At 57.4% G+C, this 12234-nt stretch overlaps 1 protein-coding gene across 1 annotated transcript in view; it reads left to right on the top strand.

Annotated features, from left to right (window-relative positions):
- The window catches only part of TCF7L1 (transcription factor 7 like 1), a 17862-nt gene that overhangs the window by 795 nt on the left and 4833 nt on the right, over window positions 1-12234 (top strand). Inside the window, exon 3 of the mRNA XM_027704259.1 lies at window positions 716-846. Within this exon, the coding sequence (XP_027560060.1) occupies window positions 716-846 (131 nt within the window). The remainder of the gene's footprint in view (window positions 1-715; window positions 847-12234) is intronic.

Raw genomic sequence — 12234 nt, 5'->3', positions numbered from 1 at the left:
CCCCCCCCGCCCCACGGAGGAGCCGGGCTCGGTCCCCCCCCACAGCTGGGTCCTTTCTGGGAGTGACCAGCACTGGGACCCTCTGCCCCCCCGGACCCCCCGTGCAGCCGAGATCCCTCTCCCGCGGCCACCCAGCACCTGGGACTCCCCGAGAACAACCAAGGACACCCCCGAGAGACTTGGGCACCCCGAGAGGGACCTATCCGGGCCCCTACCAAGTCGGGACACCCCCCTTTCCCCCCAGAAAAACCAAGGATCCCTAAGGGACTTGGACACCCCTAGAGGGACCTACCCAGGTCCCCCCAAGTGGAGACCTCCCTAGAAAAATCAAGGACACCCCTCAAAGGACTTGGACCCCCAAATCGATTCGGGCACCCGCCTCCCCACGTGCGGACCATCCCCCAGGAGTACCAAGGACTCCCACAAAGTGACTTGGGCACCCCAGAGAGACCTGCCTAGGACCCCCTACAAGTGGAGACAACTCCCCCAGAAGAAGAAAGGACCCCCCAGAAGGACACTGGGCACTGGGCACCCCCAGAAGGACCTACCCGCCCCCCCTAAATGGGGACCCCCCCCCCCCGAAGAACCAAGGAGACCCCAAGGGACTTTGGCGTTCCCAGAGGGACCTCCCCAGGCCCCACCATGCCCCCTGCCTTGCCTCCCTCCGTGGGTGCCCCCCCCCGCCTCCTGACCTCCCCTTTCCTTCTCTCCCCAGTGGTCAGACGACAACAAGATGGGGGTTTTTTTAAGGGCCCCCCCTATCCCGGCTACCCCTTCCTGATGCTCCCCGAGTTGGGTAGCCCCTACCTCGCCAACGGAGCCCTCTCCCCCGGCGGCGCCCGCACCGTAAGTGCCTCCCCAGACCCCCTCCTAACACCCCTCTCCCACCTTTTGGGGATGCTCAGATCCTCCCCAAGCCTCACAGCCCGTCGCGCAGGAAAACGACCACCTGGTGCTAAATAACCCCCCCGAGAAATTAGGGTTATTCCCTTCACTTAGCCCTTTTGGGGTGGGAGGGGGGCCCTGGGAGGGGTGGGGAGTTTGGGGGGGCCTCACCCCGGGAGATCCGCCCCGAAACCTGACCCTGAGCTGCCGCTTTTCTCATTTAAAAGGGTTTTAAAGCCGTTAATGGGCCGACATTCTCCCGCGGGGGGAGAAGTGATTAAGCAAATTGAGCGAGAATTTCGGGGGGAGGAGGGGGGATGGAGAGGGGGACCCACACGCCCCCCCCAGCAGTGTCCCTCGATCCCCAAACCAGCCCATTCACGTTCCTAGGCAGTACCCTAAAGTAATTTTAGGGATATAAAGGTGTTTTACGTGTATAAAGGTATATAAGGTGTTCCCTACCTTGTATGAGGTATATGAGGCCCTTCCCTGCCTCAGTTTCCCCTCCTGGTGCCATCCTGGGATGGGGGGGGACACAGACAGAATTCTCAGCCCCCTGGGGGGTCCTCACAGCCTTCTGGGAGGGATGGGGACTCTGGCTGTGGTACCCACTGCATCCTGGGCTGGAGCATCACAGCCCATTCCTCAATTGTCCAGGGGTATTTCTTGCTCTGGCGATGCTTTTCCACATATTGTTTCCCCAGTATCCATAGGAAACCACGTTCCCATATGGGGTATATATGGGATAACAACAGTTGTGGCATTTGTAATGGTTTGAAATCCCAGAATCCAGCTGGTGTCGCGTGGAGAGTTTTCCGTATTTTTAGGGTTTTCCTACTTTTGCTTTCCTGGAAGCAACTGGTTGGTGTGGCCATGGAGCTCAAATCCCGGGACTGGGAGGGTGGATTAGCTAATTATCACGGTGTTTGGCCGGTGGCTGGATAAAGGTTGTATTCCCAATTTGTCACTTTTAGGATTATGAGGTTTTGGGGATGTTGCACCACTGGCCACGATGCCAAACACTGGCAAGGAATCCAGGATAATGAGAAGGGATTGGTGTTGGGATCCATCACAAGCAGCCACTAATGATGATTTAATGAATCCCAGAAAGGGGATTAATTAACAGGGGCTGGAGCGCCTCCCGGATGTTTTGGAGGGATGAGTGGGGTTGGGAAAGTGCAGATTGGGGCTGAATCCTGATGGATTGGGGCCTCTTCGTAGAGCCAAGTGAGTGAGGGTTATCGGGGGGGGGGGGGGCAAACTGAGGGTAGTGGAGGGGGCTGGTGAATGTTGCGGTGCCGCCGGGTGAGGCCCTGCCGGACCCCTCGGGTGCTGAGAGACCCGAGCTCTGTGCCGGTCACAAACCCCTCGTCCATGGGCTCCCACCGGAGCAGAGGTGCCCTGGATCCCAGGACTGAACCCTGGATGTTGTCATGCTGCTGAGGCTGGGTGGGATCTGGCTGGGCACAGCGTCCCCAGTCCCACATCAGATCCATCTGGGCACAGCATCCTCGATGCCATTCTGGTTTTGGCCAGGCACAGCATCCGCAACCCTGTGCTGGCTCTGGCAGGACAGAGGTCCTGCACTGCATCAGGCCAAGCTCAGCATCCTTGATCCCATACTGGATCCTGATAGGTAGATGATCCCCAATCTCATCCTAGATCTGGCAGGACAGAATGTCCTCAACCCTGTACTGAATCCAGGCAGGCACTACACTGACCCTACACTGGATCCTTTTGGGTGCAGCATCCTCAGTCCCACAGCGGATCCAGTCAGTGCAGCATCCTCAATCCCAAACCAGATCCTGATGGGCACAGCATCCTTGATCTCATACTTGATCCAGCCAGGCTCAGCATCCTTGATCCTATACCAGATCCACGTGGGCACAGCATCCCTGATCCCACATTGAATCCAGCCGGGCACAACATTCTTGATCTCATACTGGATCCAACTGGGCTCAGAATCCTCCATCTTGTACCAGATCGATCCAGACACACCAACCCCAATCCTGTGCCAGAGACATCCAGGCACAGCCTTCCCAATCCTCTGCTAGATCCGTGCAGATGCACCTCTCCAATTCCACACTGGATCCAGCCGGGTGCAGCATCCCCACATCCCCACGTGAAGTGTCGCCCGAGGGCACCGAGCTCATGGAGCCAAACCCACCCGGCTGCATCCCGGGAGGCTGCGGACAAGCCCGGACACGCGGAGCGCCGGGGTGGCAGGAGGCACAGGCTGCACTGGGAGCTGTTCTTCCATTTCCCTCTTTTTTCACCCCAGCCTTGGAGGAAATGAGCTGATCTGCAGGATCCCAGTGGCGGTGGCATCCGTCCTCACATCCCGCAGCCAAGAGCTGTGGATCAAACTGCACGGAAAAGGGAGATTTTGGGGGAAAAAACCCCACACCCCAAATAATCTCTGTGGCCAGGAGATGCTCCGAGGAGGTGGCCAGGAAGGTGATGGATCCTGGGGACAGATGTATCCATGGGTTCAATCTGACGGCAGCCAAACCACTGGAGGACTTTTTTGGAATACTGGGCAGGGAAGCACTGCTTTCACATCTCTTCACTATAAAGTCTTTAGAAATCTGGGAAATTGATGGAAATCTGAGAAATATTTAGGAATCTGGATACACAATGCCTTCCTGCACCCCAGACTGGGAGAAGGCCCGTCCTTGTGCCAACCCACCAACAGATGGATGCTCCTGCCCTTCATCTGGGTGTATTCACTTTGCTCCTGGGTTATTTCCAAACAGAATCCTGAAATTTGCCAAGTGGCCACCCACCCCAGTATCACTTCCCTGGCAATTTCTGTCTGGGGGGTATTTCTGGGGCTCCACTCAGACGGTGAAGGAATTTGTTGGAATCTACTGATGGCATTGGTGTTTGGAGCAGCGTTTCAGCCCAGTTTTCCTCAGGGGGAATCAGGAATTGGGGACCCCCGAGCCTGTGTTTGGCTCCTTGGGATCATTCCCAACAACACAAAGGTCTCCAAGGTGGGATGGAAAGGAAGAACTCTGGACGTGCATGAACTGGATGGATGCAAATCCCTATTGCCACCACGCTGGATCCATTCCATCAGGATCATGTGGAGTTGATGGGTTTTATCCCAAACCCAGAATTAGCCGGATCTATACAGGGGTAAAATCTCATCCCAGCATGGGAATCTCATCCAGCTCGGGAAGGGGATGGGAACCAGGCACGGCACTGCCAGAGGCGAAGCTGAGACCATGCACAGGATTGGCATTATTCCCAAAATAAACCAGTTTAACCCCAGGAATTCGAGTCTGGAGGCAAGGATTTAAATAAATCCAACCCTTCCTCAGGCATGGAATTCCATCCAAACAGCTCTCCCGACGCCATGCCAGTGTAATTAATGCACCTCCATGTAATTAATGAGCCTCGGCGGGCTGTTATCCCAAAATAAATGAGGGAAAAATCCATAACCTGGGCTTATTCCGGCTTTTTTTTTGCACCATTCCTGCGATGAATTCCCGAGGATACAGAGCCGTATCTGTCTCCTAAAGAAAATAGATCCTTAACTGCGCTGCTGCCAAGGAAAATGATTAAAATACAGATTTTTGGCAGGAAAAAGGGTTGCTCCGAAAACTGGGCGGGTCTTGCTGGCAGCTCTGTCAGAGCGTGGAGGGTTTTGGTGCTGGGATGCGGATGGAAGTGTTGGGATGGGGGGGGTTTCTGGCTTGGGGGGGCTCATTCGATGCTCTGCGTCTCTGGACTATGGCAGTTCTTCCTTCCTCCTGCACCGGTTTGGGATTTGCTGGTTTGTTTAGGATTTACCTCCCCCATCAGTGCCGCCTTCCTTCCCCACCTGGAAAATATTAAGGAAAAAAAGGATTTTTTCACACTTTTTGGCTTCTCCGTGTTGCTCTGTGCAGCTGCTGGGTTAATCCAATCCTTGCCGGCCCTGAGCCCTCCCCGTGCCTCAGTTTCCCCACTCCCAGACTCTCCCGCCGCCGCACACAATGGCCCCTTTATCCCGCTCCTTAATTATGCTCTTCGGCTAATTACCCTGCGGGCGGGGTTTGTAGGGGCTAAATGAGACCTACAGGAGGACTTCCCCCCCCAGTTCTCCCTCCTCCCTCCCTTTTCCAACACGATTCCCAAATTAAAGCGATGAAGTAAGTGCTCGGGGCGCCTCTGCTCAGCCCTGGGATTGTTCCGGGACTGAGGCGCATTCATCATCCTTCTGGAATTCCCAGCAGCTGCTTTTCATTAGTTTTCCTTCCTTGAAGTCGCTGGCGGGAGCTTGGGAGGGAAGAGGAACCCGGGGGGAAGTGCCGGGTGCATCCCGGATGGAGGAAGAGGAGGGATAAGGGAAGGGGGGTCGGGATCGTGTTGTGTTCCGTCTCTCTCTGTGCTCGGATCGGGGTTTTGGGGGGAAAGGGGACGGTGTGGGGGAGGGTCCGAGGGGGAGGGGGAGGGGAGGGGTGATGGTGATGTGCGGCTTCACGGTTTGCACTGGTGTTTTTTGGCAACGATGTCACTCTGTGCCTTCACCCCGGGGATCCCGCAGCCCTGGGGATGCCGCAGCCCTGGGGATCCCATCCAGAGCCTCGGCAGAGGGCAGGGGAGGTCTCTGCAGGGGAGGTCGGCAGGCTGTGCTGGCTGTGCTGGTGTCCCATGGGGGCTGCCGGGGGGTACAGGACCCCCTGGAGTCCCATGGCAGCTGTGGCCCCCAATGCCCAGGATGGCCGGGGGGGCTTTGGGGCGGTGGGATTGTTGGTGGCGGGGCAGGCTGAGCCTGTTGTTCTTGCCGGGATCCCCCGTGCGGATGCAGCGGGATGAATGGATCCATTGAGGCCGGGGCCGGGAGCTGCAGACAAAAGCCATGGGGGGACTCGGGGCCACGGGGTTTGGGGAGCTGGGAGGGGGGGCGGGGAGTGGGGAGCCCAGCAGGTACTGAGCCCATCCTGCTCCATGGCTGGTGTGTGTGTGAGGGGTGCTGGGGGCACCCATGGGTGAGGGATGCTCAGGACATGGTGAGGGATGCTTGGGGTGTCCATGGGGAGGGGCATGCTGAGGGCATCCATAGGTGAGGGGTGCTTGGGGTGTACATGGGATGCTCAGGGTATCCATGGGTGAAGGATGCCCTGGGTGCTCATGGCAAGGGATGCTCAGGGCATCCATGTGTGGAGGATCCTCGGAGTGTTCCTGTGCCAGGGTCACTCTGGGCTGAGTCTGCATCCCAGGAGCCAGCTCTGCCGGTGTCCTGGCATCCCTCCAGCATCATCCCACTTCCTCCCACCCTTCTCATCCCAAGTTCCCTCTCTCGCCTTCCTCTGTGGAGCCGGGGCCAAGCTCTTCAGCAGATGCCACTGAAATCCCTGGGGTGGGGAAGCAGGGTCTGTGGCTAGAGATGAGGTTGGATAAGTGCCACCACTCTGAGCTCATCCCAAACTGAGATTTTTTTTGGCTTATTTTTCATCTCCTGGCCACTTTTTCCACCTTCCTGTCGCAGCCCCGTTGGCATTTCCCACCTGGTGTCCGTGGGTCTGGGCTGTGTCACGGGAATGGATGAGCATCTATTGTTGAGGTGTCACAAGCTCTCATTCCCACCCTAAAATCATTGTCCCTGCTTGGAACACCCTTTGTCTGGCTGCTGTCACCCAAAAAATGCGGGACAAGGACATAGTGATGTGTCCTGCATCACCCCCATATCACCCTTGAAAAACCCTAAATCCTGATGGGAAAATAACCCCATCAGGAATTTTTGGGGTTCTCCTTGGGATGTGGGGATGCAGGAGACCCCCCAAGGGTCTCCTGGCTTGCATTTGTTGTCCTGGTGTTCATGGGCAACATCTGGAGGAGATTATTTGGCTGGGAAGCGGCTGCAGGGAGGGAGTGGGGGGGGGAAGATTTATGGCTCGTTCCTTGGGCTGTAAATCCAGTTGTAATTGGGATTTCTCCCTTCCCAATTATCCCAGGGAAGCGGAACGCAGTGGGGGGTTGCAGGATGGGCGACGGGCCCCGTGGGGCTGGGATGCTCCTGGGTTTTCTCCCTGTTTTTTGACATTGGGGTGATTTGTTGGGGTATGAAGGACACCCCATCCTGGCTCAGGAGGGTGACAGGTTGGGTCCCTTAGGACTTTCCCTTTCTCTCCCCTTCCTGCTCCGTTTCCAGCTCCAAGGGACACGAATCCCCACGACTGGTGTATCCCCAACACCTTCCCTTTCCTTTTGTGACTCCCTAAGTGGACTCTCTTTCCATGTCCCATGAGTGCCATTGAAAAGGACCTTTTTCCTCCTTTTTCCTCTCTTTTTCCCCCCCCTTTCCCTTCCCTTTCCCACATTCCCCCATTTTTCCCTTTTCTCCCTTCCTTATGCCCTTTATTTCCCCCAGTTTCCCCCTTTTTCCCCCTTTCGCTTTTCCCACATTTCCCCCCTTTTTTCCTTTTTCCCCTTTCCTCTCCCCTTTTCCCTCCCCCTTTTCCTCCCTCCCGTTTTCCTCCCCCCCACACTTTCTTCCCCATTTTCCCCTTTTTCCTTTTTTCACCCTTTTCCCACCCTTTTTTCCTCCTTTTCCCCATTTCCTCTGTTTCCCCCCTATTTCCCTTTGCTTCTCCCCTCTTTTTCTCCCTTTACCCCTTCCCTTCTCCTCATTTTCCCCCTTTTCCCCTTTTCTCCCCATTTTCCCATGTTTCCTCCCCTTTTTTCCTTTCCCCCTCCCTCCCCTTCCCCCTTCCCCCTTTTTTCCCCCTGTTTGGGGCTCTCCCCTCCCTCCACAGCATCGTGGGGTGCAGCCCCAGATGCTCCTGCCAGGGCAGATTTGGGGTTTTTGCACCTTTGTGCTCCCAAGCACAAAGTTTTACAGGGTTGGATGACACATTGAGCCCAAAATCCCCACTTCCCTCAAAAATCCCATCCCCCTGTGACACATGGAGCCAGATTTGGGTGTTTTTTTCCCAAACAAGCTGGTGACACTGTTTAAGGCCAGGACCTTGGGATGCCTTGGGGCAGCAGCCACACCTGCACAATTTTGGGAGGCTCCACTAAACATCCTCCAAACCCCCACTTCCCACCCTGATGTTTGGCCTTTCCCGTCTCCCTGGCATGATTTTGGGGAAAAGAGCTGGAGCAGAGGCGGGAGGGGGAAGGGCTGTTGGTTATCCCACCTCTGTGTAAGCAGGCTGGGAATGTGGGGACTGCCTGGGAGCGCTGGGGGACTTGGGGGACTTTGCAAAGCCCTGGGAATTTGGGCTGGAAAAGGGAATGGCACGAGGATGGGCACCTGGGGGTCACCATCCCCCAAGTCCTGTCCTGGGAGGGAGATGGCATGGGAGGGATGGATGCTGATGGATAGCAGTGGGAATCTTTGCAGGTGCTTTCCAGCTCATCTGTGGGGGTTTTGGGGTGGGGATGAAGCACCCGGGTGCTGGGATCCCCTGGATCTTCTCCATGGTGGTTCCTGTTGGATCACCTGCGGGCAAATGGAAAGGCAGTGAAGAGGCTCCTGCCCAGAGCCTCCGGGTAATGTTTTACCTGGAAAAATGGTCCCAAACAGACCTTTTTTCTCCTAAAATGAGGCTGGTGGGTGCCAAACCTGAGGCTTTGATCCCAGCAGAGAGGAGCCTGTGCTGGGACAGGCAGCATTGGGATTAATGATGGGATGTGCAGCATTGGGATGAGTTGCAGAGCCTGGAGATAGAGCACCAGGATAGGCAGTAAATCTGGGATGGGTGATCCTGGGACAGGTGGATGTAGTGCATCCAACTTGGAACACCCATTTCCCTCAAAAATTGCATCTTCCGTGGACTCGAGACAGCACTGGGACACACAGTGCTGGGCCAGGGAATCCTGGGAGATGAGGCCCATGACAAACAGTGCTGGGATATGCAGTATCAGGACATGGAATGCCAGGATGTGTGATTCTGGGATACGCAGTCCTGGGACATGTGATGCCGGGACATGGAGAGCTGGGACACACCATCCTGGGACAGGCCACTCCAAGGCACTGCTGGGACATGTGACACCAGGATGTGGAACCCTGGGACATGCCATGCTGGGACACACAACACCAGGACATGCAGCACTGGGATGTGCAATCCCAGGCCACGACACACTCACCTGGATACGCGGTGCCGGGACACACAACACTGGGATGAGTGATGCTGGGTCATGCAACACCGGAATGTGCAGTCCTGGGATACGTGGTGCTTGGACACGTTGACATACAACACTGGGACGTGGAATCCTGGGACACAAAACTCCAGGAGAAACAATGCTGGGACAGGTGATGCTGGGATGTGCAGCACTGGGACATGGAACACGAGGGCGTGCAGTCCTGGGACACGTGACACCAGGATGTGCAACAATGGGAGGTGGAATGCTGGGATCTGCAACAGCAGGACATGGAATGCCGGGATCTGCAACATTAGGATATGGAATGCTGGGATGTGCAATCCTGGGATATCCCGTACGATACTGGGACACAACACCAGGACATGACACACTAGGACATGCAATCCTGGGACACACAACTCCCACCCGGCTGTGCCACACCGGGACATGCAGCCCCAACCCAGCCCCAGCCAGGACTCCTCCAGCAGCACTTTTCCCCCTTCCCAGGGGAAGCAGTGCAGCCGGATCGATGCCTGTGCGGAAGAGGAGTGGAAATCCTGTCGTGAACACCCTGAGTTGGGCACTAGGGGATCCCCTGGTTCCCCTTCCTCCAGGGTCTGGGGGCTCCCAGGGGGTCCCCAGAGGGACGGGCTCCGGCAGGGAAGGGGTTATCCCTGTTTTTAATTGGCTGGTAACGAGGACCCAGGACTGGCTCTAATCGCTCTGGAATGTGACCGATTTTCAACTATTTTCCTCTTTTTTTTTGTTGCTGTTTCACAGCTCCAATCCCCACGTGGGGGACGGGGGGACAGTGGGGGCTGTGTCCCAGCTGGAGCTGAGGGATGGGGAAGGAAAAGGGTCGGGGGGGTCATTTTTCCACATCACCACTGAACCATTCACCAGCTTCCCCCCTCTTTGTATATTTTGAAAGGGTCCCCCCCTCTTCCCTTCCCCCCTCCCCTCCCCAGCCTCCCAAAATGGCCTTGAAATGAGAATCAGCCTTTTATCCCCCAAACCTTCCCCCGCCGCCGCCTCCCCGCCCGTCCCCGTCCCCATCCCCTCGCGCCTTCTCCGCTTACAGAGCGGCCCAGAAAGCCCCTTTGTGATGGGGAGCAGGCAGGGGGTCCCGAGGGGGGGTCAGGGAGCCCCCTCAGCATTGGGGGGGCATCTCCTGCCTTGCCCTGTGCATGGTCACGGGGATGACGGCGGGGGGGACACGGCGGGAGGGCCCCGAGGGTCTCATCTGGGGCTTGGGGCATCGCCCGTCCACGATGGGGATGGGGATGGGCAGGGGGAGGTGGGGGGGCCCCAGTGTCACCCCAGCAGGGCTGCAAGGGGAGGCACCTCAGACATCCCCCTGGGCATGGCTGTGGGACTGTCCCTGTGCTGTGGGGCTGTCCCTGTGCCGTGGGGCTGTCCCTGTGCCGTGGGGCTGTCCCTGTGCCTGTCCCTGTGCCGTGGGTCACCCGGATTTGGAGGGTATCAAAGCTGAACAGCTCCTGCATCCCAGGGAGGGCCGGGCCATGGCACACCCGGGGTGATGGTGAATGCACGAGTCATGGTGAGCCCATGGGTCACAGCGGGCCCAGGGGTCACAGTGGGCCCATGGGTGACAGCCCCTGGGTGACAGCCATGGGTGACAGTGAGCCCATGGGTGACAGTGAGTTCACAGGTGACAGTGAGCCCATGGGTGATGGCCACAGGTGACAGCCAGGGGTGACAGTGAGTCAGTCCATGGGTGATAATGAGCCCACGAGTGACACTGAGCCCGTGGGTGACAGCCCACAGGTGGTGCTGAGCTGGTGGGTCGCAGCGAGCCGGGGTCAGGGGGTCACCCACATGCCAAGCACACTCCGGGTGTGTGGTGTCCTGGCTCCCGGCCTCCTCCACAACCAGCTGCCAAGGGACAGATCCAGTCCTGACTCCTGACACCAGTGGGATTATCCCAGCAGTGCCAAAAGTCTCCCCATGGAGACACTGGAGCATCCCTGTGCCAGGATGGGGATGAGGAGTGGCCTGGTGGCACCCGGGTCGGGCAGGGAAGCAGGTTTTTGGGGATCCCATGTGCCAGAGGCTGTGGGAATGGTTGGATCATGGGGAATCCTCATCTTGGCTTTGGGACTGTGCTGTGCCAAGGGGGTCCTGGGTGGGGGGTCCTGGGGTGCCAGCAGGGAGAGGGTGTGATGGGGGTTTCTGGCTGCTGGAGATGGAGCAGGATACTGGGGATGGAGTGGGGGGATGCTGGGGATGGAGGGGTTACTGGAGGCAGAAGGGGGATACTGAAGGTGTGTGGGATACTGGAAATGCAGGAGTGGGATGTTGGAGATGGAGGGGGGATACTGGAGATGGAGGGGGGATACTGGAAGTGCAAGGGCGGGATACTAGAGGTGCAACAAGGGATACTGGAGATAGAGGCAGGGATACTGAAGGCACAGGAGGGGATGCAGGGAAGATGCTGGATGGGATGTGGAGTGCAGGAGGAGATAGATGGGACACTGGAGATGCAGGAGGGGGATGGTGGAGACTGGGGGACAGCAGGAGGTGCTTCAGAGGGGACACTTTGGGGGTGGCAGGAGGCGATGCAAGGGGGAGGAACCTGCCAGTCCTGGAAGAGTTAACACTCCCCCAAACTCCTCCTGGGTTTTCCTTCCAGCTGCCTCAGCTCAGGAAGGTCTGTATGTGGGGAAATTCCTGCAGGCAGCTGCTCCAGCCGCATTCCCACATTCTCGAGCCCCGGCATCTCCAGGGACCTTCCCTCCCTCCTGCTGTCTGCGGGAAATGCCTCCAGCCCCCCCAGACACTACAAAGAAAGTGCCTTTCTTTGGGGGGCTGCTGGGGAGACACCTCAGTGCCACAGCAAGATTTAACCCAGGACAGGGAGAACCCCCAAGCACCTCCAAACCCCCTGTGTTTCCTCCCCCCCCCCAATATGGGACTGATTTCTCTCACGCCAGCAATTTGGGGTTGATGGTGGTACCCCAAGGACTGGGGATGGGGGGGGCACCCCCAGGCACAGGGACCTCCCAGGGAGGCAGCACCATTGGGGTGGGGTTTGGGGTTTAAATTTGGGGGTTGCCACCATTTGGGGTTTAAGATTCGAGAGGGTTGTAGTGTTTCGGACAGAAATTTGGGGTTTGCAATTTGAGGCTTTGCACTCTTTGGGGCAGAGATTTGGGAATTAAAGTTTTGTGCCATTTGGGATTTGGGACTTTGCACCATTATTTGGGTCTGTAGGGGCACATAGGGTTGAAAACTTCCCTCTGCCCCCCC

This window comes from Neopelma chrysocephalum, unplaced genomic scaffold (genome assembly GCF_003984885.1).
Source record: "Neopelma chrysocephalum unplaced genomic scaffold, ASM398488v2 Primary Assembly neopelma1_262, whole genome shotgun sequence".
Lineage (NCBI taxonomy): Eukaryota > Metazoa > Chordata > Aves > Passeriformes > Pipridae > Neopelma > Neopelma chrysocephalum.
The sequence above is the reverse complement of the archived record's forward strand: the minus strand, read 5'-3'. Positions and strand labels throughout refer to the sequence as shown.